The sequence below is a fragment of the Siphateles boraxobius genome, unplaced genomic scaffold (assembly GCF_051911475.1).
Source record: "Siphateles boraxobius isolate OS27281-9 unplaced genomic scaffold, OSU_SipBor_1 9, whole genome shotgun sequence".
Lineage (NCBI taxonomy): Eukaryota > Metazoa > Chordata > Actinopteri > Cypriniformes > Leuciscidae > Siphateles > Siphateles boraxobius.
The window spans coordinates 23,136,402-23,159,840 of record NW_027509219.1 but is presented as its reverse complement, the minus strand read 5'-3'; the positions used below and the strand labels follow the sequence as shown (position 1 = coordinate 23,159,840).

The 23,439-nt window shown below is 42.5% G+C and overlaps 1 protein-coding gene across 1 annotated transcript; it reads right to left on the bottom strand.

Annotated features, from left to right (window-relative positions):
• Positions 1 to 426: 426 nt before the first annotated feature.
• On the bottom strand, positions 427 to 4,597 carry emilin3a (elastin microfibril interfacer 3a). The gene is made up of 4 exons (XM_077224287.1): positions 4,254 to 4,597; positions 3,468 to 3,587; positions 2,605 to 3,371; positions 427 to 2,490 (listed from the first exon to the last, which is right to left on the bottom strand). Exons 1-4 carry the CDS (start codon positions 4,400 to 4,402, stop codon positions 536 to 538), a joined length of 2,991 nt encoding a protein of 996 aa, XP_077080402.1. The 5' UTR covers positions 4,403 to 4,597; the 3' UTR covers positions 427 to 535.
• Positions 4,598 to 23,439: the final 18,842 nt, after the last annotated feature.

The window sequence follows — 23,439 nt, the reverse complement described above, 5'->3', positions numbered from 1 at the left end:
AATAAGAACCAGCGTTCACAAACCACATATAAACGTACAAGCACAAAAAAGTAAAAAGAGGTAACAAAAGTAAAAAAAATTCACAAAGGTTGTTGAGCATGTTCAAGGAATGTTGAATCTACCACATGAACACAACAGTCTCTTTAATATAAAATGTCCTACAATAAAAACATTTGCAAAGTCAGGCATCCAATTTATATAAAAATATTCACAAAAACACAGTAAGACAATGAATACACCTATCAACCCTTAAACTCCTAAGTAAAAGTTTTTTAAATATATATATATATATATAACTGATAAAAAAGACAATGACAATACAATACAGCAACACCACAGACTGGGAAGAGGGAATTACAACAACACTGATCATACAACGATGTTGGTAAGAGAAAAGTCTCCTGAGAAAGGGAATTACAACAACACTGATCATACAACAATGTTGGTAAGAGAAAAGTCTCCTGAGAAAGATACTATATAATAGTATTTGTCTTGAGTATAGACTGTCTGCACATTATAAAGTGCACTTGAATTACTAGTAACCTCTGTGCTGTGTGGGGACTGCAAACTGGTCTCCTCTTGGATGGGTTGGTTCTGTTGTGTGTTGTTCTTCCATTTGTTGTGTTGTAGCTAAATTATCCCCGGCTTTCCTAGAAGACCCAGATGGTCCAGTGCAGTTTTGAATGCTATCTCTGAGCTCGGATAGCTGATGAGAATGGTTAACAAGGGTGCTATTAACATGAGATAGATACCCATCAGAGTGCCTCTCTAGCTCTCCTCGAATTCTTTCTAGGTCATCAGCCAGGTGTGCCAGCCCTCCACACTGACCCTCCACACGGGCAACACGACCCCCGACTTCATCTACCTCCTTCTGAACACCCAGGGCAGTCGAGCGGCAACCCTCTAGCTCTCCGGTCACTCTGCGCCGCAGATCCTGGAGTTCCCCTTTCAGACGGGTCAACTTTCGCTCCCCAGTACCCAACATAGATGCCTGTCGTCCCATCAGCTGAACCACACCCTTCACTTGCTGTGCAAGCCTCTCTTCTCTCTCTTGCCAGGTGAGGTTTGTGAGGCCGACCTCTCTGATCACAGAGCCAAGAGACTCTTGCAAGCCACAGAGAGATCTGTTAACAGAGTTCACACTAACTTTCAGCAGGGTCATCTCACCCTGAAGACCTACCTCCTCCTGTTTCTCTGCCAACTGGACAAGAAGATTATATAGCGTGGCATTGAGGTTGTTCAATCTCTGTACCTGTAAATCAAGTATTCCATTCAGTTCCTTGTGGTTGTCCTCAATTTTCTCCTCCTCAGTTGCCAAAGGAGCTGCATATCCTGTAAGAATTGGCTGTGGAACACAAGATGAAGTGCACATGACCTCTATGGATTTAAGCTGTTTCTGTAAACGGTCCAAATCGTCCTCAACACTTCTTCTGAGTGATTCTACGTCTGTCTCCAGTGTGGGCACAGCCTGACCCTCTAGCAAAGTTGGTGCTGTGACATTACCTAGCTCGTCCACTGCAGCCAAGAGCCGACTTTCAAGAGCCTTAAGCTTCCCCTCTATTTGTGCCTCCAGGTCGGTGGGCACTCTTTTGTTAATGCTCGCTTCCTTTTGATTCAATGCAATATTCATCTTGGATTCAACATAAGCCAGTCGGCCCTCCAACATGCCCTCTATATGGTCCTTGTGTCCACCAAGTTCGGCACGTAGGTGTATTTGGGACTCATTCAAGCCACCCACTGACTGCTCCACATGAATTATCCTTTCAGTTAGACCTGATACAGCAATGCAACAACCCTCTTCAGGCTCTAGGTCTTGAAGCTGAGCCTGAAGTTTTTGGAGTTCTGTCCTCAATCCTATGGCCCTGATATCTAGGATTTGCTCAATTTGATCTTGTCCATTTAAAAGTTCCTCCTTGCACTGTAGCCGCACCTCTGCCATGCGACCCACGCAGCGCTCCTCGGCACTCTCCACACGTTTTTCAAAGCCATCTAAGATAGCCACCCGAGCTTCACTCATTTTGGACTCCACCATTTTCTCCAGGACCTTTTGGAATTCAGTTTGAGTAAGGTTCACTGACCCTTCTGACAATCTTTGAAGGGTGTTGTTGTGACCAACAACGGCTCCTCTCAACCCTTCCAGCTCAGATGCTTTTGCCACAAGCTCTGCTCGCAGCTCTGAAACCTTTTCAGCCAAATCGACCAAGTTTGGGAACTGCCCCAGCACATCTGAGCCCTCAATATCCGGTGCACCTCCAGGTAAATCTCCGAAACCCACAGAAGAGTCCCTAGACAGGGAAGGAGCAGCAATAGGGCTGGGTGCAGCAGAAATGAGAGCAGTCAACATCCGGTTGGCGTCTTCACGGAGGGAAGCACGCAAGCTGGCCTCCAGGCCTGTCACTGTACCACGGAGAGTCTCAAGACCAAGAGAGAGTCGCTGCACATCCTCTTCTATTCTATCTAACCGCTCATCTTCGATAATGTCGACATGATCTGTGAATGAATCATATTTATTTATTTATTTGGGCATTCAACACAATAAAAATGCTGATTCTAAAACAACTGCGTATACGGTATAGAGTGTGTAACTGCATATATCTTATTTACCTTGGTTTGTTTCACCACCACCAGAGGGCGTCTGTGCATTGGAAGCAGTTTCTATCTCAATGTGATCTGGTTGAGGATCTTGGTAGTCTGTGATTGGCTCATTCTCTTCTAGGATTAAGTCATGGCCAAGATCTTGAGGCTCTGGCATGGGTTTAGGATAATCTACTTCAGGTTCTTGGTGGTCTGAATAAGGTTCAACTGAGGTATTAGGGCCTGGGTATCCATTCATGGCATTATATTGTGTTTGAGGTTGATTCCAGGGGTTTCCATTATAGTTGGGATGAGGAAATTGTCCTTTAAATGAAGGCACTGGACCCTTTTGAGAGGGATTGGGACCTTTAAAAGAAGGCATGGGACCTTTCTGCATAGGCATGGGCCTTTTAAACGAAGGCATGGGACCTTTCTGTGCAGGCATAGGCCCTCTAAAAGAAGACATGGGACCTTTCTGTGCAGGCATAGGACCTTTAAAAAAAGGCATGGGACCCTTCTGTGAAGGCATGGACCCTTTAAAAGGAGGCATTGGGCCCTTCTGCATAGGCATGGGCCCCTTAAAAGGAGGCATAGGGCCCTTCTGCATAGGCATGGGCCCTTTAAAATGAGGCATAGGACTGTTCTGTGCAGGCATTGGTCCTTTGAATAGGGGCCTTGCTTTCATTCCATATGCCGCAGTACAACCGACACCTGCATAACCAGGACAGCACTTCCACTCCAGCTCTGTCAGAGTCTTATATGCAACTTTATACATAGGCTTGTAGTATGTGCGATACCTGTAAAAACAGACAGGGTATCAAAATGATCTAAGTGTATTTTTTAAACATTAATTGCATGTATGAAAGTGATACAATTATTAATGGCTGTCTTACTTTATAGTTGGGCATTTCTGACCCCAAGCACACTTGTTGTACTCTGCCTTCATGAAGGGAGTCGCCCCATCTTGAATAGTGAATGAGACAGTTCTCTCCACAACATAAGCACAGTGGTTCCTGAGAGAAAAAGATAGTTAGTCAACGCAATAGTTAATATGAACTAACAATAAACAATACTTATGCAGCAATTATTCATCTTGTTTATCAATTTATTATTCTACATATACATTTTAATATTAAAAGTTATATACATTAACATTTGTTTAATTTTCTACCACTAACAATGAACAATTTATTTAATAGCATTAAGCTAAACGAATAAAACCTGTAAATATTATCATTCATTGTTGATGATGATACCTAATACATTTACTAATGTTAATGTTTAGAACCTTGTTGTAAAGTGCAACATTCAATTCATTATGAATTTACCAAATTTGAGTGAATGCATGACTGCAACGCAGTGATAAACTAAACAGATTATGCCTAACTGTATAACAAAACTGGAAAATGTTAACTCAACAGGTATTTAGTGTCTACAGTAGATTCATTTAAGTCGTCATGGGTCATATTTTCTTAACTACAATCTTAATAAGCTTGGAATGGAATGGAATGAACATTAACATTTTTACCAACACAGATGTCAGTAAATAGATCAAGTGCAGCAGTGCAGGCTGTATTGCCTCACAGATGTGTCTGAAATTATTTAGTAACATGCAATGGCTATTTGGCTATCTGTGCCATCGATTAAGAGAATGATTTTTTTCATTCATGGATACTCACTTATGCCTGGCCGTTGGTTTCTCAGAGTTGTACTGCGAATGAGGTTGTGAGTAGAGGCTATATCGGCTTGATGCAGGGTGAAATGCTGCCACAGTTAAAAAAGAACTCCAAAGTTGAAGAAAACAGCACAAGATCATCTCCAGTAACATGATTTTTGTATATTATCAATACTGGAAAAAAAGAGAAGAAATGACAGAGGGAAATCCCTCTATTGCCAGAACGATGTGTCTATGTGTATAATGTTAACACTAGCTCTTGTCACATCTATCCATGTTGTTCATAGTCAAAAAAATCATAAAATAGTCTCTAAAAAGAAGACTGTGTGCTCCAGTTGTGGTGTTGATGCTGAGATTCCTAGACTGCTGGGACTGAGAGTCCTGGCCACCTCATAAAACACTGAACCACCTCATTTACATAGATCCACCCACTATGCCACCTAACACAACTCACACAAAGATGCTATTTTTGAGACCTGACCAACACAGTACAACAGTGATGTTCAGAAGTTTTGAAGGAAAGACTCATGATAAGATAACTCATCAGAAATCATGATGATAACAATTATTAGTATAAGTGAATTACTTCAGAATAAATAAAACATACATCAATTATTACTAATTATCATGAACTGATATCAATTTAAAAGTTAGCTCTTGCCTTCCGAAAGGAACAAGGCTATGAATGGTGTATTTATGTTACATTTGGCTGCATCAAATCTAGTAATGGGGATGTGTTTTTAAACCCTCAGTCTGATGTAACATGTCTGATTATTGGCTGTTTTCTGAACACTAAATGATACAGGAGCATATGGGTCTGTATAAGCTAAAATCATATGGACTCACTAGCTGCAGGCTGCAGTCACACGCTCACACACACAAACACGGGCACAGCCATATGGAACAAATACAGTTTTACTCAGATAAACACTGGGAGTAGGACTGTAAATATTAACGATTACTTGACAATAGCAAAATAGCTCTAATGAAAAATATACAATGTGAAAGAGCTTCTTTCCTGTTGACCTTGTCCCATATTGGATTAATTGCAAAGCTGAACAAACGAACAATCATTGAAGATACCGCTCCTTTCTCTTTATTGCTGTAACATCTGTCCACAGTAAGTGTATCCATGGCTGTCACTATGGTAGCGGTCGATGGGGTGGTTGTGTTGCAGTTCTTGAACTACAGGTCTGGGGAAAAAGTGAGAATTCCAAACACTCTTCACTACTCATAGACCTTAATTGTGCACAGCCCCCCAAAAAGTCATCTATCACACACCACTAGCAAACAAACACACCACCTCAAACTTGCCTTCTAAAAAAACACAAAGGCAAAACACACCATACCTTTGTTTAGTTGCGGTGGCTAATTAGCCGACAACGTTTACCCTGTTTCCAAGGGCTGTGCTGCTCTAATGGGAGGGTCAGGAATCTGTATAAACAGGCTACTATTTTCACATTTTCAAATTTGCAAAAGCCCTGTTAATGTGGTCATACAGGTCTGAAATACAGGTCTGAGAGAAAACTGTCTCCATTGTTTATGTAAATCCCTGTTAGGATGACCTGAAAACTAAAAAGTGTGTAAAAGAACATTACGTAAACAAAATGACTGATAATGAATATTTTTAGGAAACATTTGGGTGTTTCTTCAACTATGGCTGCATTTGCTTAAAAAACAAATTGCAGCTTGATTAAGTTCAGAAGTTCTGTTCATGATATCTCTTTCTTTGTCAACATACTCAAAAGTAATTTTTTGCTTCTAGGTTAGTGAATTAAAATAAACCAATGCAACTTAATTATTGTACATTTGGTAACTAATTCAAATTCATTGAACCCTGTGCTGTGTACTTATACAGTACTTTATCTAAAATAGAAGTTAACAATCCATTTGTGTCGGGATTGCATGGATCATTCATTTTCGCTACCATTAACAGAAACTGTGCAGTGGATTTCTTGTTCCCAGAATGCTTTGCATGGGACTGGATGGGGAGATTAAATGTTTAAATTAAGTGTTCGTTGTTTTTAGCAAAATTATAAAATTGTCAGTGTTTACTTTTCTGTAAGATTCAAAGTATGGATCTGGGACCAGGTTAAAATGCTAAACTTTATCCATAAGAACATTTCAAAAGGAGCAAAAATAAATTAAGACATTTGGGACGTTTGTAAAAAAAGAAAACAATTTTAAATCTGTTATAGTTTTACTAAAAAGAAATCAACCTGAAGCTGAAGAAACACCATTTACATTCTTTGATTCGATGTTGTTCATATCACACTCTTCTCAACAAGTAAAGCAATTTCAGCTCAAATCAACATTTCATGCCCATGTCATTATAACAAAATAAAATTAACATTTAAATGCTGAGAATGAGGTATTTTTAAAAGACATGCCGGCTCTGGTTTGTTTCAATTTCAAATGACTTTCCAAAGAAATGACTCCCGAAAGTTAAGTATGCGTGTCAGTGTGTCACCTCCCTCATATTATTCACCAACTGACAAAACATGCACAGTATGTTGTTGGCACTGGGTTTCCACTACCATACAAGGCACACATACACCATTCTTCACAACCCTCTCCACCCAGGAAGTCCACAGGATATGACATCACAATGAACCAGCTGTTCAGGCCTCAAACTCTCATAATGCTGTTCTGTCTTCAGTAGTGGGCAGAGCCTTCATTCATCAGGTATAATGATGTGTTACACCTCAAGTAGGGTGGAGCCCTTTTTCATTTCAATCACAATTTGTACCCCTGTAGAAGCTGAAACTACTGAATGATTTAAAGAGCGCAAAACATGGTAAATAGACTATGGGGTGTGTTCGGGGTCAAACGTTCATTATAAGGGGAAAGAAACCAAGCAGAAATTTAAGAATGGCTTTTGACATGGATAAAGATGCATTATTTCTCTCTCACTCTCGTGGGGTTTTTTTTCTGTTGCCTTTGTCTGTCGAAAAAATTAGCACCGACCATCCACATCCTGATATAACTCCTGATGGTGAAATCAGTCAAGTCAACTGTGTTTGTTTTATATGTTTGGTGTGAAGTGTGGCAGATGGCTGGCACATTTCCATTAAATAGAAACTTACAGAAACTTACAGAAACTTACGGTTTTGTTCTTTTACTGATCTACTTTTATAGTATATTTAATAATCAATGGCATATGAGTGATGGATTCACTATCAAAATGCTTATGGATATTATGCTGAAATTTAAATTTTAAGCCTTTAGGCTAGCTACCAACAAAATTTCTCAAATACAGCAATTCAGAAAGGTTAAAAAATATATCTCAGCACAACACAGAGAAGCAAATTAAAGAGAATAGAAGTAGAGAGAGTTAAATTGCCCAAACAACATCACATGCCATCAGCAATGCTACAGGACATTCATGCATGCCGTCACTACTCAATGTTGTTGAGGGGACAAATTTGTAGTACGCCACTTTGTTTATTCCCCATAACTCCCTCCTTAGTGTCCTTCTCTCTCCACACACATGCTGTATACACAATTTTGGATGATGATTCACTGTCCCCATTATCATTTTAACAATGATGACAGATATGATAGAATTTTAGGGTCAACGCTTGAACTGCTTTGGTCCAGAACACGTTTTTATAGATGAAACTGAATGCCCAGTTTCTTTAGTCAGGTACTGTTATTAAATACACTTCAAATGTGTGTGCTTCACATGACTTACATTTATTCATTGAGCATGATAGTAGGCCTACCTGGATGTCATACTTCTTCCGCACCGTAGATGCGTAGGCTACATAACACAAACACACGTAACGTGTTAAATTATCAACATATTTTAATAGCCTACCATAAAAAAAAATGTTGCTGACATCGCATACATGACGTATCAATGGTTGATTTCCTATGTATTTAGCTCGTATGTAGATACAGGAACAAAACTACTCGGTTACTCGCGTAACCTCAGTTCCCTGAGTTAGGGAACGAGTATTGCGTAGCTATACGCAGTGGGGAAACTCCTTTTCCTCGATTTACTGAAGCCTTTATGTAAAGCGCATTTGCAGCTGCACAGCTAGAACATGAGCGTCTGGCTCACTCCTAGGCTGCGCTGCGGCAACTGCATATCCAATGGCGCGGGCTCTGCGTCATACACGTCAGAGCCCGCCAAGGGGGCGTGACCTCAGTCTATAATAGTCCCCGAAATTCGCCATTATAGCAGGTTTAACGACTGAAGCGACAACTTGCCATGTTACCATAGTGCGGCTGGCTACGCAATACTCGTTCCCTAACTCAGGGAACTGAGGTTACGTGAGTAACCGAGTAGTTCCCTTTCGAACGGTGACTTCGTATTGCGTAGCTATACGCAGTGGGGACGCCATGCAAAATGCCGCACTGAGTTACTGGCTGCCACTGCAACTCAGGACCCCTGAGCATACAGAACAAGCCATAACCGCATAATTATGTATAAATAGACCAGACACCGTCAGGTCTAAAATAGTATACATCAGTTAGAAATAACCCAATATACTACACCAATGAACCCAGACACTGTCGGGGTTATTAGTATACGAAAATATAACCAGTCAAGTGGGTTTATATATGAAATTATAACCGGCCAAAACGGGTTTTATATATGTAAATATAACCAGCAACAGCGGGTTTATGCATGAAACACAACCGGCCAGCAGCGGGTTTTATATATGTGAATGTGATTGTGCACAGTAATATATGACAAGACCGGCCACCGACGGGTCTTAATCATACGAAAGCACCTTCGCCTGCAGGGAAGGCACTTCCATATTATAAAAACTCATAAATGTGGAAGGCGAGGACCAGCCGGCCGCATCACAAATATCACTAATGGGAATGCCGGATGACCAAGCCCATGACGAGGCCATACCTCTGGTCGAATGGGCCTTGATGCCTATAGGGCAAACTTGACCCGCTGCGGTATAAGCCATAGAAATAGCATCCACTATCCATCTAGACAGTGTTTGCTTAGTGACTGGATCCCCCTTGGATCTACCACCAAAGCAGACAAAAAACTTTTCTGATTGTCTAAAAGACGCAGAACGCTCCAGATAGATTCTCAGCGCTCTGACAGGGCAGAGAAGATTAACCTCTCCATCCTCTGCAGAAGGAGGGAGGGCTGATAACGTCACCACCTGTGCTATGAACGGTGTTGAGAGCACTTTAGGAACGTAACCATGTCTGGGCTTGAGGATGACTCTGGAGTCATCTGAACCCAACTCCAAACATGCAGGGCTCACAGAGAGCGCCTGCAGATCTCCCACTCGCTTGATAGATGCCAACGCCATAAGGAGAGCGGTCTCCAGCGAGAGAGGTTTTAGATCAACCGATTGGAGCGGTTCGAAAGGCGGACCTTTCAGAGCCCCCAGGACCGTGGAGAGGTCCCACGACGGCACAGATGGAGGTCTGGAGGGGTTCATTCTCCTAGCACCTTTAAGGAATCTCACGACCAGGTTGTTTCTTCCCAGTGACTGGCCAGCCACCAGAACATGATGTGCTGCTATGGCTGCCACATACACTTTGAGCGTGGACGGGGAGCGACCCGCATGCAGCAGCTCCTGTAAGAATGAGAGAACCACAGATATCGCACATGACTCTGGGTCAGCCTGATTTTTCGAACACCAGCTGGAAAAACCTGACCATTTCGAAGCATAAAGGCACCGAGTCGACGGGGCCGTGGCTTCAGATATAGTGCTTAAGACCTTCTCAGGAAGGTCTTTGGGTACCCGTTGAGGGGCCAAACACGGAGGGCCCATAAATCGGGTCTCGGATGCCACAATGTCCCGTTCGCCTGTGTGAGGAGGTCTTTCCTCAGTGGGACAGGCCATGGGATTGTGTCCGATAACTGAACCAGTTCCGGGAACCACGGTCTGGTTTTCCAGAGAGGGGCCACCGGAAGGACTGGGCACCCGCTCTCTCTGACCCGTTTGATGACTTGTGGAATCATCGAGACGGGGGGAAAGGCATAAAGGGGACGGTTGGGCCAGACATGGGCCAGCGCGTCCCTGTCCTTCGAGAAGAACAATTTGCAGTGGGGGTTGATTCTCGAGGCGAACAGGTCGACTTCGGCCTCGCCAAACACCTTCCATATCAGACTGACCGTCTGTGGGTTCAGGACACACTCGCCGAGGGCAGTGTTACCCCGTGAAAGCATATCCGCGCCCACATTCTGGACGCCCGGTATATGCGCTGCTCTCAGAGAGCTCAGGTTGGTTTGTGCCCATAAGAGGAGGTCTCTCGCCATCGCATGCAGGTTTCCTGACCTGATGCCCCCCTGGCGATTTATGTAGGCAACCACTGACATATTGTCTGTGCGGACTAAAACGTGGTGACCTCTGAGGTTCGACAGAAATGCCTTCAGGGCCAATCCAACTGCTTTCATCTCCAGACAGTTGATGTGTAAGCTCTGCTCCATGCTCGACCAGAGGCCGGATGCAGGCATGCCCTCGTGCAGCGCTCCCCAACCCAGGTTGGACGCATCTGTAAGAACCACTGTCTTCCTGGAAATTGTTCCCATTGTCACCCCCTTGTGGTACCAGTTCTGAGCCCGCCAGGGAATCAGGGTTCTTAAACAACCGTGATTTACCATAAAGCGCAAGTTGCCTGACTGCCATGCGTGAGTTGGCACACGACGTTTCAGAAAATGCTGCAGTGGGCGCATGCGCAGTAATCCCAAGCGGAGTACTGGCGATGCTGCTGCCATGAGACGAAGCAGTTTCTGAAATTTCTTCAGTGGCGCATGCTCGCGCGCTCTGAAAGTACCTGCAAGCGCTCGCACTGAGAGCGCGTGCTCTGGTGTGAGTCGCGCTGTCATAGCTCTCGAGTCTAAAACAGTGCCCAGAAAGACCACGCTCTGGCTGGGGGTTAGTTTGCTTTTTGAAAAATTAATTGTGAAACCCAGGCATTTTAGATGGCCGAGAATCAAATCCCTGTGAGCTAATTGCTCGATTCTCGACTGTGCCAGCACCAGCCAGTCGTCGAGATAATTTAACACACGCACTCCCTGATGTCTCAGAGGAGAAAGCGCTGCATCCACACACTTCGTGAATGTACGGGGTGCCAACAATAGACCGAACGGCAGAACAGTGTATTGATAAGCCTGGCCCTCGAAGGCGAATCTCAAGAATGGCCTGTGACGAGGGTTTATTTGAATGTGAAAGTAAGCGTCTTTCAGATCCATTGTGACAAACCAATCCCCCGTGTGCACTTGCGCGAGGATATGTTTGATGGTTAACATTTTGAACGACTGTCTCATGAGAGCTTTGTTCAAATGTCTCAAATCTAGAATGGGTCTGAGACCGCCGTCTTTTTTCGGAATCAGAAAATAGCGTCTGTAAAAACCCATATGTTTTAGAGCGGGGGGGGGGGGGGGACTAATTCTATCGCCCCTTTTGCTAATAGATTCTGTACTTCGGTGCGAAGCACGTGACCCACGTTGCTTCTCACCGAAGTCTCGAGAACCGCCTGAAATTGTGGGGGCTGCGAGCGAATTGGAGCGAGTAACCTCGCTTTATAGTGTTTATGACCCAACTCGACACAGCGGGGATAGCTTGCCAGGCTAGAACCCGTGTGGCTAGGGCTTGACACACAGATTGGGGGTGGTTGCCTAATGTAGTGGGACCTGATACCCTTATATTGTGATTTGTGCATACATTGAGTATTGGACTGACTGTAAGCATTTGCGTGTGGGGAAGTCAGTGTTACAACAGGGGAGGGTCCGACTAGTGAAGGGGGACCTGATACCCTTATATTGTGATTTGTGCACACATTGAGTATTGGACTGACTGTACAAGCATTTGCGTGTGGGGAAGTCAGTATTCCAACGGGGGAGGGCCCGCTACGTTTTGGGGCGCTGATCTCCCTCGAACAGGACCGGAGATGAACGAGCTGGAGAGAGTGAGGCACTAACTCTGTGAGAGTGCGTTCACTAACATCCATGCTCTCTGGTTGCCGTTGGCTGCGGCGCTTCTTCTTCCTCGGCTGAAGTAGGGCCGGAGAAGGAAGCGCGGGAGAGGCGCCGTCGCCGTCACGGGAGAGGGCTATCCGAGTTCGCAGCACGGAGATAGGCATGCTCTCGCAGGCCGCACATCCGCCGGCAGACAGTGCATTCTCCGCGTGGTGAAGTCCCAGGCATGGAATGCAGCTAGCATGGTCATCCGCCTCGTGCAGCTTGCATCCGCACGTGGCGCAGGTCTTGACACGAGGCATTTGAAACAACGCTCGTACAGATAAAACATAGTGATGTGTCCTCCCGTATGTAGGCTTCGAAGCGTGTGTCGAGTAATCCGGGATGATTTCTGTGAAGCGCGTATCGAGGCTTGTGTCGGTGACGTATGTGGTGACGTTTGAAGCCTCGCGAGCCGCCTGTACCACGTGACTGCTTCAGGAAGTGGTTCGCGGTTTGGCGGTCTATTTGAAACATAAGGGCCAGCAAAATGCAATGGATTCCCCCTCACATTTTGTGGACTTGGGACTTTGCGAGTTTGTTAGCGATCTATTCAAGCTTCTTTTTTTGCGATGGAACCAGCAAGAAAAAGGAGATTTCCCCCTGTCTGGGAACACTTTGAGCTGATCTCACCAAATAATGTATTTACATTGTAATAATAACTAGTGTAATATAAATAAACGTGACAACACAAGGTATTACTTGTTCTAAAGTCTTTCTTCTTATTTCTGGTATTTTAAAAGGTGAAGTGTCTGTTGTGTTCCAAAAAACTAGGATAAAACAACAACACCTCATCTATGCTGAGGCATTATAGAGCCCTGCACGTAAACAAGGAGACCAACCAAGGTGGACTAGGCTCAGGTAAGCCATTTTAGGATGCAATGATAAGACAGCATACCAACATAAAATGACATGGTATATTTGTATTATACAACATTAACTGATACTGTAAATAATTAATTAATCTAATTAAAGGATTTTTTTTCATCAGGAGAGAAGAAGGATGTGGATGAGGGCTTGGTCAATATGGTGATTGATAATTCCCAGCCTTTCACTATTGTGGAGGACAAAGGGTTCAGAAAGCTTGTTAAAGCTTTGAACCCAACCTATGTTCTCCCCACAAGGCAGGTGCGTATGTGAGCACATGTATTTTTCCCTTTTTTCCCATATTTGCCATTCCAAGAGTGTTCTCTTCTTTCCTTTAGGCTTTGAAAGCTATGGTGGAGGACAAATATAAGGAATCCAAGGAGAAAGCCAAAGCCTTGGTGTTGAAGGCCTCAGCAGTTAGTTTAACATCAGATATGTGGACCTCTATAAACACCGATGCATATCTAGCTGTGACATGCCATTTTATAGATGCTAGCACCTCTTTGCAGTCTGTTGTTTTAGGGGTGCTGTATTTCCCTGAGGCACATACTGCTGAAAATTTGGCACAAGCAAAAGCAGCACTTATGTCACAGTGGGGTATTACAAACAAAGTTACTTGCCTTGTGACTGATGGTGCTGCAAATATGGGTGCTTGTGCCAAGGAGCTTCGTTTGCGTCACACAAATTGTGTGGTGCATACTTTGAATTTGCTTGTAAAAAAGGCTCTTGACCAAAACGCTGTGTTGTCTGTCATCCGGGCAAACTCAAGGAAGATAGTGGGCTATTTCAGGAGCAGCACAACTGCAAAGGTGAAGTTCTTTATTTCATTGCAATATTCTAAATGCCACTGTTTTGTGCTGCTGCAGTGACACTTGAATTAATCACTTTTTGTTTGCTAATTTTACAGGAGAGGCTGACACAGGTGCAGGAGCAAATGGGCCAGCCAGCACTGAAGCTAGTTCAAGAAGTGGATACACGTTGGAACAGCACATACCATATGCTCCAACGTCTTTATGACCTCAGGGAACCTGTAGGAGCAGCTTTGGCAGGCCTTCGCACTGACGTTGCCCCACTGTCATCAGAACAGAAAAATATTATTGCAGAATGTCTAAAAGTGCTGTCCCCATTTCATGATGCCACAGTTGAGCTGTCAGAGGAGAAGAGAGTGTCCGGATCAAAAGTCATTCCTCTTTTGTCAATGCTACACCACACACTGGAGGAGGACATGGGAGTTCTCCAAACTCCAGAGAGCAAAGCAATGGCTGAGAGTCTGAAAAGACAGTTACGGGAGAAGCTATTCACATTGCAATCAATGAGCATCATGTCACTGCCGACACTGCTTGATCCCAGGTTTAAAAAGATAGGCTTCTTTAGCCCCAATAAAGCAGCAGAGGCCGAGAAGAGGCTCACTGCTGAATGTGCTGCTGTTATTCGAAACAGCCCGTCCTCCTCCTCGTCCTCCTCACAACCACACACATCAGAAGCTTCTCAGCCTTTGACTCAAAGTAATAGATACTGGATACATTCTAATTGTTGTGTAATAAATGTCTAATTATTATTCACTTACAGCCTGTCTGTCTGTCTTAGGTAACAAACTGTGGCATCATTTGGACACCACAGTCCTGCAGTCTAGGGCTCAAAATGTCACTGCAGATGCAACAGTGGAGGTCCAGAAGTACTTGGGTGAACCAAACATCGCCAGAGTGGAGAACCCCCTGGAATATTGGGAAAGACAGAAAAAAGTATATCCCAACTTGTACCAACTTGCTATTGCTTTTCTCTGTACCCCTGCTTCATCTGTGCTCTGTGAAAGGTTATTTTCTAAAGCAGGTGAAATAATCTCAAAAAAAGAAACCACCTGAAGCCGAGCACTGTGGAGAAGTTGTTATTTTTAAATAAAAATGAATAAAATGCTGACTGTGTCAGCACAGTCAAAAAATAAGTAACACAAGCACATTCACATGACAACGCTCTCCCTTGTTTCCACTTTTCATTTTGACCCTGTCATTGTATCATAAAGACAGACACCATATAAAAGTTTATACTTTATGTATAAGCATCACAAACATCATTGATTAATTCATTCAATGCTTCAGACACCAAAGCCATAGTGTCATTATAATCACACTGCACGTTTTACATTTATTGTCCACTTGATGGCACAATAGAGCAAATGAAACACCATGAAGCTTCGGCACATAAGTGAACCAATTGGATGGAACGCTTCAATGCTTTATGAAGCTTCATCTCGCCATCACTAATAAAACACACAGAATACAATGAGTAATGAAAAGGATATATCGCCGGATAGCCACAGGAGAGACGGCGTCAGGAGAAACACGATGAAATGTGTCGTCTGCTGAACTGTAGCTCGCTCAGGCTGAAGGCTTGTTCGACGGCGAAGGCTAAATAAATGGTCAGAGACGTGATGTTTGTCGCTGAAGGAGTAAAATCTGCTATAATGGCGAATTCGGGGAATATTATAGACTGAGGTCACGCCCCCTTGGCGGGGCCCGCGCCATTGGATGTGCAGTTGCCGCAGCGCAGCCTATGAGCGAGCCAGACGCTCATGTTCTAGCTGTCCAGCTGCAAATGCGCTTTACATAAAGGCTTCAGTAGGTGTTTCTCAATGTCAAGGAAGGATCCTCAGAAGCCGTTATTTCGAGGATGCTACGTCATCGACATCCGTCGAAGGACTGTTCCAATGTCGAGGATCCACAGAATTTCAACAAAGGACTGAGTCCTTCGTTTGAAAAATATCCCATACACAGGAAAGGATGCATATGTGTAGCCTTCGCGGTCTCAAATCACCCACAATCCTATGCGCCAGCTTTGCTATCTTGTCCAAAAAATAAAAAATGTCAGACGTTAGCGTAGTCGGCGCAATAACGGGGCAATATGCTTTTAAATGTAAGTATTCACGTTACCATACATTTGTTATAACCGTAGTACATATAAGTAAAGTTTAACGTTTAAATGCCAGTACAAATTACTACCGTATTGATATTACAAATTATACAAATTACGTTATTGATGGCTAACTGAACCAGACCTGTCATTTAAAAATTGTTAGCTTGGTTGCCGTCACCGGCATTTCTTTTATAAATAACTAGTCAAGTTCTACAAAATAATTTTACATGGTTAGCAGAAGAGAATTATTTTAAAAGCATTTAAAATCGTACTGACCCCAAACTTTTGGACGATAGTGTACATCACAACTTTTTGAATTTTTGCAGCGCCAAAAGCGGACCTTTTCAGTGACGTAATGACGTGCACTTGCTAGCCTGTTCCATTTACGTGTTCTCCGAATGCTAAAGCGGAGCCTCGCCTAGCCTCTGAAGGAAATGACTTGGAAGGATCAATCCTGCTAAGGAAGTATCCTTGACATTGAGAAACGGCTAGTAAATCGAGGGAAAGGAGTTTCCCCACTGCGTATTCACCTTTTCCGTGGGGGGCGCCATAGCCGCGAGTGACTTCCGGTAAGATGCTCTCAACTTCCGTTTAGTAATTGTCATCAGCTAGACGACGTTACTAGCGGTTACTGGTCATGGCAAATAGTGGAGGTTCTGGTCGAATTTGTGCCGTTAAAGGCTGTCACAACAGATACAGAAAGTTAAAAAACCTTCTGGAGCATGAGTGTTATGACCACAAGCCAACAACAAGAGCGGAATGTAACTGCCCAAAACCGTTTAAATTGCACAAGATGCCATCCGACGACGAGGGCAAAAGACAATGGCTCGCAGCACTTAATTTGAAATTACCGCCCCGTAATATCCTCATTCCACTTTGTGGACAGACAACCAACAACGGAAAATCCGTATCCTGAACTTTGGCTTGGATATGATCGTCCATTAAGAAAGAAGAGAAGACGACGACGAACTTGTCCGGAGGAAGGTGAGACTATTCATTAACGTTAACGTTATTTACAAGGCTAACGTGCAGGTCTGCACAATTAATCGAAATGTGCCTTATGATACGGATTAACGTTAAGTGTTTTCAGTACCAAGTTCTCATGATGTGTGCTTAAACGTCTTTAAGAAACCAGCCTTTCCTTCCACACTTCAGTATGTTAACTTGTAGCATAAGTGTTCATTTAACAAATGACTCTTTTTGCATCGGCTCTTTAAATTAACCATTCTGATTCCGACGCTCCTGTGTTAGTGTTTTGATTCAGTATGACGTATCGTTTAAATAAGTCAACTTTACACTCCACTATTTTTTACAGTCTATGGTGTCAATACAGCGCAGTTTAGTTTTTTTTTTTTTAAATTAATGTTGACATATACATTAATATATATATTATGTTGTTTCTACTCTGTTCCACTTTAGTCAAAGAGGTCTGAGTAAATATTTTACTAAATTACTAAATAATTTTAACAGCAGAGTGTGGTCTGTTTGTTCATTTGAGCAGCTGCAGCAGTAATAGATCTTAAATATTATCAAAGCGTGCAATGTTTTTACAAAATATTACCTATCAGTAATTGTTTATAAGCTCATTACAGTATGCAGGAAAAACTCAGCATTTGGCCCTTCATACATGTAATTTAAAAGTGTATTCATGCTAAACTAAAATTCTGCATGATTATATTCTAAAATATATACATTTATTAATTGACTAATTTTTTTTATTGTATACAATTTTCAAAAAATCACTCTCTTCAAAAAAGAAAATATAATGCCCCAGCTAATTATAGATATGAGTATAATGGTTTTTCTGTTTTTACAGGAGCTGGTGTTTATCAGGAGCACACTGGAATGGATGAAGGGAGGCCTGAAGAAGAGAGTCTTGCACATGCCCCCAGCCCCATGCAATCAAATGTTGATGACCACGGCTGTACATCTAAAAACTTTGCCTCTGTTGGAACACAATGGGAAGACCACATCTTCGAGGAGCATTGTTATAGCAAGAGACAGCACAGTGTAACTTATGTAAACCAGTCAACACAGTGTGATACAATCAAGCATCCTACTCTGATGAACGACTCTGACTCAAATCTGTACACCGGGCTCCCACTCCACACATTTCATACGCTTGTAGCTGTTCTGCGTCCCCATGCGAATGTGGCATACCAGACTGAAGTTGAACAGCAAATCTTGCTCACACTAATGAAGCTGAAATTAAACCTTTTGATAGAAGACCTAGCCATTCGATTTTGTATATCAGTGAGTCAAGTGAGCAGGATAATTTCTTTTTGGATTGACACCATTGCTGTAGTCTTGAAGGATCTGATACCATGGCTCCCCAAAGAAACAATAAGGGCCACAACACCAGAGGCATTTAAGCAACATTATCAGAATGTTACCTGTATCTTAGACTGCAGTGAAACTGAAATCCAAAAACCAAGGAACCTTGACTCAAGGTCTGAGTCGTACAGCCACTACTATGCTTGCAACACTATCAAATACTTAGTGGCTAATGCACATTGTGGTCTAGTAATGTTCATATCAGCAGCACATTTTTTGTTAGTAGGCTATATTTATTATTATTATTATTATTATTATTGTCTTTTTGTTTTGAGTGTTTGGCCAGCGTAGGGCTGGCCGGTCCATGCTATCCGACTAAAAGAAGAACATAGCATTGTGCAGATTCACTCACAGTGATTAAAGGCTTGTATTCTTGAAGTGAAGTGAAGTATTTTGGCCATTAATGCCAATGAATGTTCACTTTTGGTTTACGCCTACACGCTGAACTTAAGTATAAAGTGTTTTTTTTTTATTATTGATGTTGAGATCAATGTGTTTTAGTAACGATTTGAAAAATAACCTTGTGGTCTGTGGCATGTTTCTGCTTGTCCTTTTAATTTAGTTGAAAGTCTGTTATCGAGGAGGCTTTCATTTGGGGTCCCTATACAGGCTTTATAAGTGTAAGTTGATTGGGTCACAATCACACATAGCCTACATATATATATATATATATATATATATATATATATATATATTAGTGCTGTCAAACGATAAAAATATTTAATCGCGATTAATCGCATTAACGTCATAGTTAACTCGCGATTAATCGCAATTAATTGCACATTTTTACCTATTCAAAATGGCCATCATCAAGTGGTATTTCAGACTGGACGTGCTGCGATGATGATAGCTCAGTTCACAATGACAAAACACACAGATCACTTTGGTCTTGCCAATGTAACCATTTGGCAACTTTTTAAAAGTAAACTCTCCATTCAGAATCTTATTGGCATCCATTTCGGCGTATCGCGCTCGTCATCCACTCAAAACGTAACGTTAACCAACTATTTGGCCGGCTCGCAAGCCCAAACCAGTGTGTGGGGCGTGCCTGTTGTTTTGTTTCCGGTCTAGCTAGATCCGCTTGCGCTTTGGTCGACGAAGCAACAAAACGTCCTCGCGCGGCGCAAGCCATTGAAATGAATGGGTTTCATAGTGCAGCGTCGCGCATGTTGCATCCTGTTGCAAAAGTATGTGGAAAAAAAACTACAAAGTTTGCTAGGCCAAAAAGACCGTTAATCTCGCGATAAATTTTTTTTTAACTGACAGCCCTAATACAGGTCCTTCTCAAAAAAATAGCATATTGTGATAAAGTTCATTATTTTCCATAATGTAATGATAAAAATTAAACTTTCATATATTTTAGATTCATTGCACACCAACTGAAATATTTCAGGTCTTTTATTGTTTTAATACTGATGATTTTGGCATACAGCTCATGAAAACCCAAAATTCCTATCTCAAAAAATTAGCATATTTCATCCGACCAATAAAATAAGTGTTTTTAATACAAAAAAAGTCAACCTTCAAATAATTATGTTCAGTTATGCACTCAATACTTGGTCGGGAATCCTTTTGCAGAAATGACTGGTTCAATGCGGCTTGGCATGGAGGCAATCAGCCTGTGGCACTGCTGAGGTGTAATGGAGGCCCAGGATGCTTCGATAGCAGCCTTAAGCTCATCCAGAGTGTTGGGTCTTGCGTCTCTCAACTTTCTCTTCACAATATCCCACAGATTCTCTATGGGGTTCAGGTCAGGAGAGTTGGCAGGCCAATTGAGCACAGCAATACCATGGTCAGTAAACCATTTACCAGTGGTTTTGGCACTGTGAGCAGGTGGCAGGTTGTGCTGAAAAATGAAATCAGATGGAAGCATGAAGTGCTCCAAAATCTCCTGATAGCTAGCTGCATTGACCCTGCCCTTGATAAAACACAGTGGACCAACACCAGCAGCTGACATGGCACCCCAGACCATCACTGACTGTGGGTACTTGACACTGGACTTCAGGCATTTTGGCATTTCCTTCTCCCCAGTCTTCCTCCAGACTCTGGCACCTTGATTTCAGAATGACATGCAAAATTTGCTTTCATCCGAAAAAAGTACTTTGGACCACTGAGCAACAGTCCAGTGCTGCTTCTCTGTAGCCCAGGTCAGGCCCTTCTGCCGCTCTTTCTGGTTCAAAAGTGGCTTGACCTGGGGAATGCGGCACCTGTAGCCCATTTCCTGCACCGGCCTGTGCACGGTGGCTCTGGATGTTTCTACTCCAGACTCAGTCCACTGCTTCCGCAGGTCCCCCAAGGTCTGGAATCGGTCCTTCTCCACAATCTTCCTCAGGGTCCGGTCACCTCTTCTTGTTGTGCAGCGTTTTTTGCCACACTTTTTCCTTCCCACAGACTTCCCACTGAGGTGCCTTGATACAGCACTCTGGGAACAGCCTATTTGTTCAGAAATTTCTTTCTGTGTCTTACCCTCTTGCTTGAGGGTGTCAATGATGGCCTTCTGGACAGCAGTCAGGTCGGCAGTCTTACCCATGATTGCGGTTTTGAGTAATGAAACGGGCTGGGAGTTTTTAAAACCCTCAGGAATCTTTTGCAGGTGTTTAGAGTTAATTAGTTGATTCAGATGATTAGGTTAATAGCTCGTTTAGAGACCCTTTTCATGATATGCTAATTTTTTGAGATAGGAATTTTGGGTTTTCATGAGCTGTATGCCAAAATCATCAGTATTAAAACAATAAAAGACCTGAAATATTTCAGTTGGTGTGCAATGAATCTAAAATATATGAAAGTTTAATTTTTATCATTACATTATGGAAAATAATGAACTTTATCACAATATGCTAATTTTTTGAGAAGGACCTGTATATATATATATATATATATATATATATATATATATATATATATCAGTTTGCTGTAGGCCTACGTGTTGTTTTGGGGGCCCCTTTTGATTTTAAATCTGTAAATAATTACCAGCTCAAGTAATTGCATATAGGTTCATTTTGTGCTATTGTTGCTGTTGATAGTTTTCTCTATATTTTTGTCTTAAAGCATGACTTTGCAAATATAAGGTATTTATTAGAATGTGTTGCAAATATTACATTAATATGAAATATTAAAATTTCATTATTCTTAACCAATGTCTAATGAAGGAACCGACAATAATCAGAAACATGAAATTGTCTGTGAAATTGATATACAGACGTGTTCAGGGGCCCTGTGGAAGAGGTTATTTTCCTCAAAATGGAAGAGGTGGATGAGAAAATGGCCCTCATGGAAAAATCTCATGGAACAGTTGGAAGATTTCAAAGAGCCCTTTTCATTTTGTTTTTTGGGAAGACATTAACTTTTTTGTAAGAATGTTATGAAATAATGGGACTGAAAAGTAAACAGTTCCTTTCAAGAGTGTTAGGTTATGTTAGTTAACCTAACATATTAACTAACCATGTTAGTTCAGCTTATATAAAGTTAAGAAATTCAGATTTTGATCTTAAAATGTATTAGTAAATGTTTAGATTAACTAAAATGTATAAATGCCGTAGAAGTATTGCTCATTGTTAGTTCATGCAAAGAATAGTTTTCCCAAAAATGATTATTTTTTTTCATTTACTCACCTTGAGTTGTTCTAAACCTGCATGAATTTTGAAGAATGTTGGTAATAACCACAACGTTGCCCCATTGACTTCCATGGTATCAAAAAAAGCAGGCTACTATGGAAGTCATTGGGGACCAGAAACTGTTTGGTTACCAGCATTCGTCAAAATGTCTTCTTTTGTGTTCAACAGAAGAAAGAAACTCATACGGATTTAGTCAGAACAACTTGAGGGGGAATAAATCATAATGAGAAATCTAGCCTACATGTCGCACATTTTTAAAATGTATTTTAATGTTTATTTTGAATTTTAAATTAAAGTATATTTGATATTATATAGGCCTATCCATACTCTGTGTCTGATTTTGTAACAAAATGAACATGAAGTGAAATCTCATAATAGCCAGTCAAATGGAAAACACTAACTAGTTAACTACATTGATCAGAATGAGTATCAATAAACAATCAGATCATGTATTAGTAATTCATGTATTTTTATTTTGTACATCCTATCAAATCCATGCGAAAACATCTCGTATTACATCAAACAAACAAAAAAGTAAGACCCGCTCTAAACCATAAATGGTTCGTTTTTAACTTCCGGCCTGGCTTGTGTGTCCTGAACATAGTCTGTAAAAAAAATAGGTCCTGAAACGTGTGGGGCTGCTGCGGATACTATTGGAGCGGAGTAAAGCCCAATTTATACTTCTGCGTCGAACTCACACCGTAGCTACGCCGTAGGCTGTGTGTAGTGCGCATACCCTTCGGGTGCACCTCTCCAAAAATGTAACAACGCTTCAATTCTACGCGGACGCAAGCGCTATGATTGGTCTGCTCAAACCGCCCACTCGGGTTTCACATGCTCCCTCTGCGTGCGTCAACGGGGACAACGACACAGGAGTATAAATTAAAACCAATGCTTAAAGGCTGATTTATACTTCTCCGTCGGACCTACGCCGGAGCCTCTACGCCGTAGCCTACGCTTTGGTTTTAATTTATACTTCTGCGTCGTTGTCCGCGTTGACGCACGCAGAGGGAGCATGTGAGACCCGAGGAAGCGGTTTGAGCAGACCAATCACAGCGCTTGCGTCCGCGTAGAATAGACGCGTTGTTACATTTTTGGAGAGGTGCACGTCAGGGTACGCCGGAGGGTACGCGCGCTACACACAGCCTACGGCGTAGCTACGGCGTAAGTTCGACGCAGAAGTATAAATTGGGCTTAAGGCCTAATTATGCTTCTGCGTGAACTCCAGGGCGTAGCTACGCCGTCACTTCTACGGCGTCGTTGCCGTTTTATGGTTCTGCGTCAGGTTGAGTTGCATCGCGGTGCATCTGACCAGTCACAGCCCTTGTGGTCTGCGTCGCCTCGACGCGTAGTTACAATTTTTTGGAGGTGCACGTCGAGCTACGGCGGAGGGGTTCGCGGCGACGCAGAGGGGTCTGCGGGGGTATGCCGTCGATTCGACGCAGAAGCATAAAACAGGCTTTAGTCTACGGCGTAGATGCGCGGCGTAGGTCCGACGCAGAAGTATAAATCAGCCTTAG

Bases quoted from the DNA above. Each gene is read 5' to 3' on its own strand.
- emilin3a (XM_077224287.1), bottom strand. From the start codon at position 4,402: ATGTTACTGGAGATGATCTTGTGCTGTTTTCTTCAACTTTGGAGTTCT. The intron at 3,588-4,253 runs GTGAGTATCCAT...TTTTTCTCTCAG, and splicing joins AAACCAACGGCCAGGCATAA to GAACCACTGTGCTTATGTTG. The intron at 2,491-2,604 runs GTAAATAAGATA...ATTCATTCACAG, and splicing joins TGGTGGTGAAACAAACCAAG to ATCATGTCGACATTATCGAA.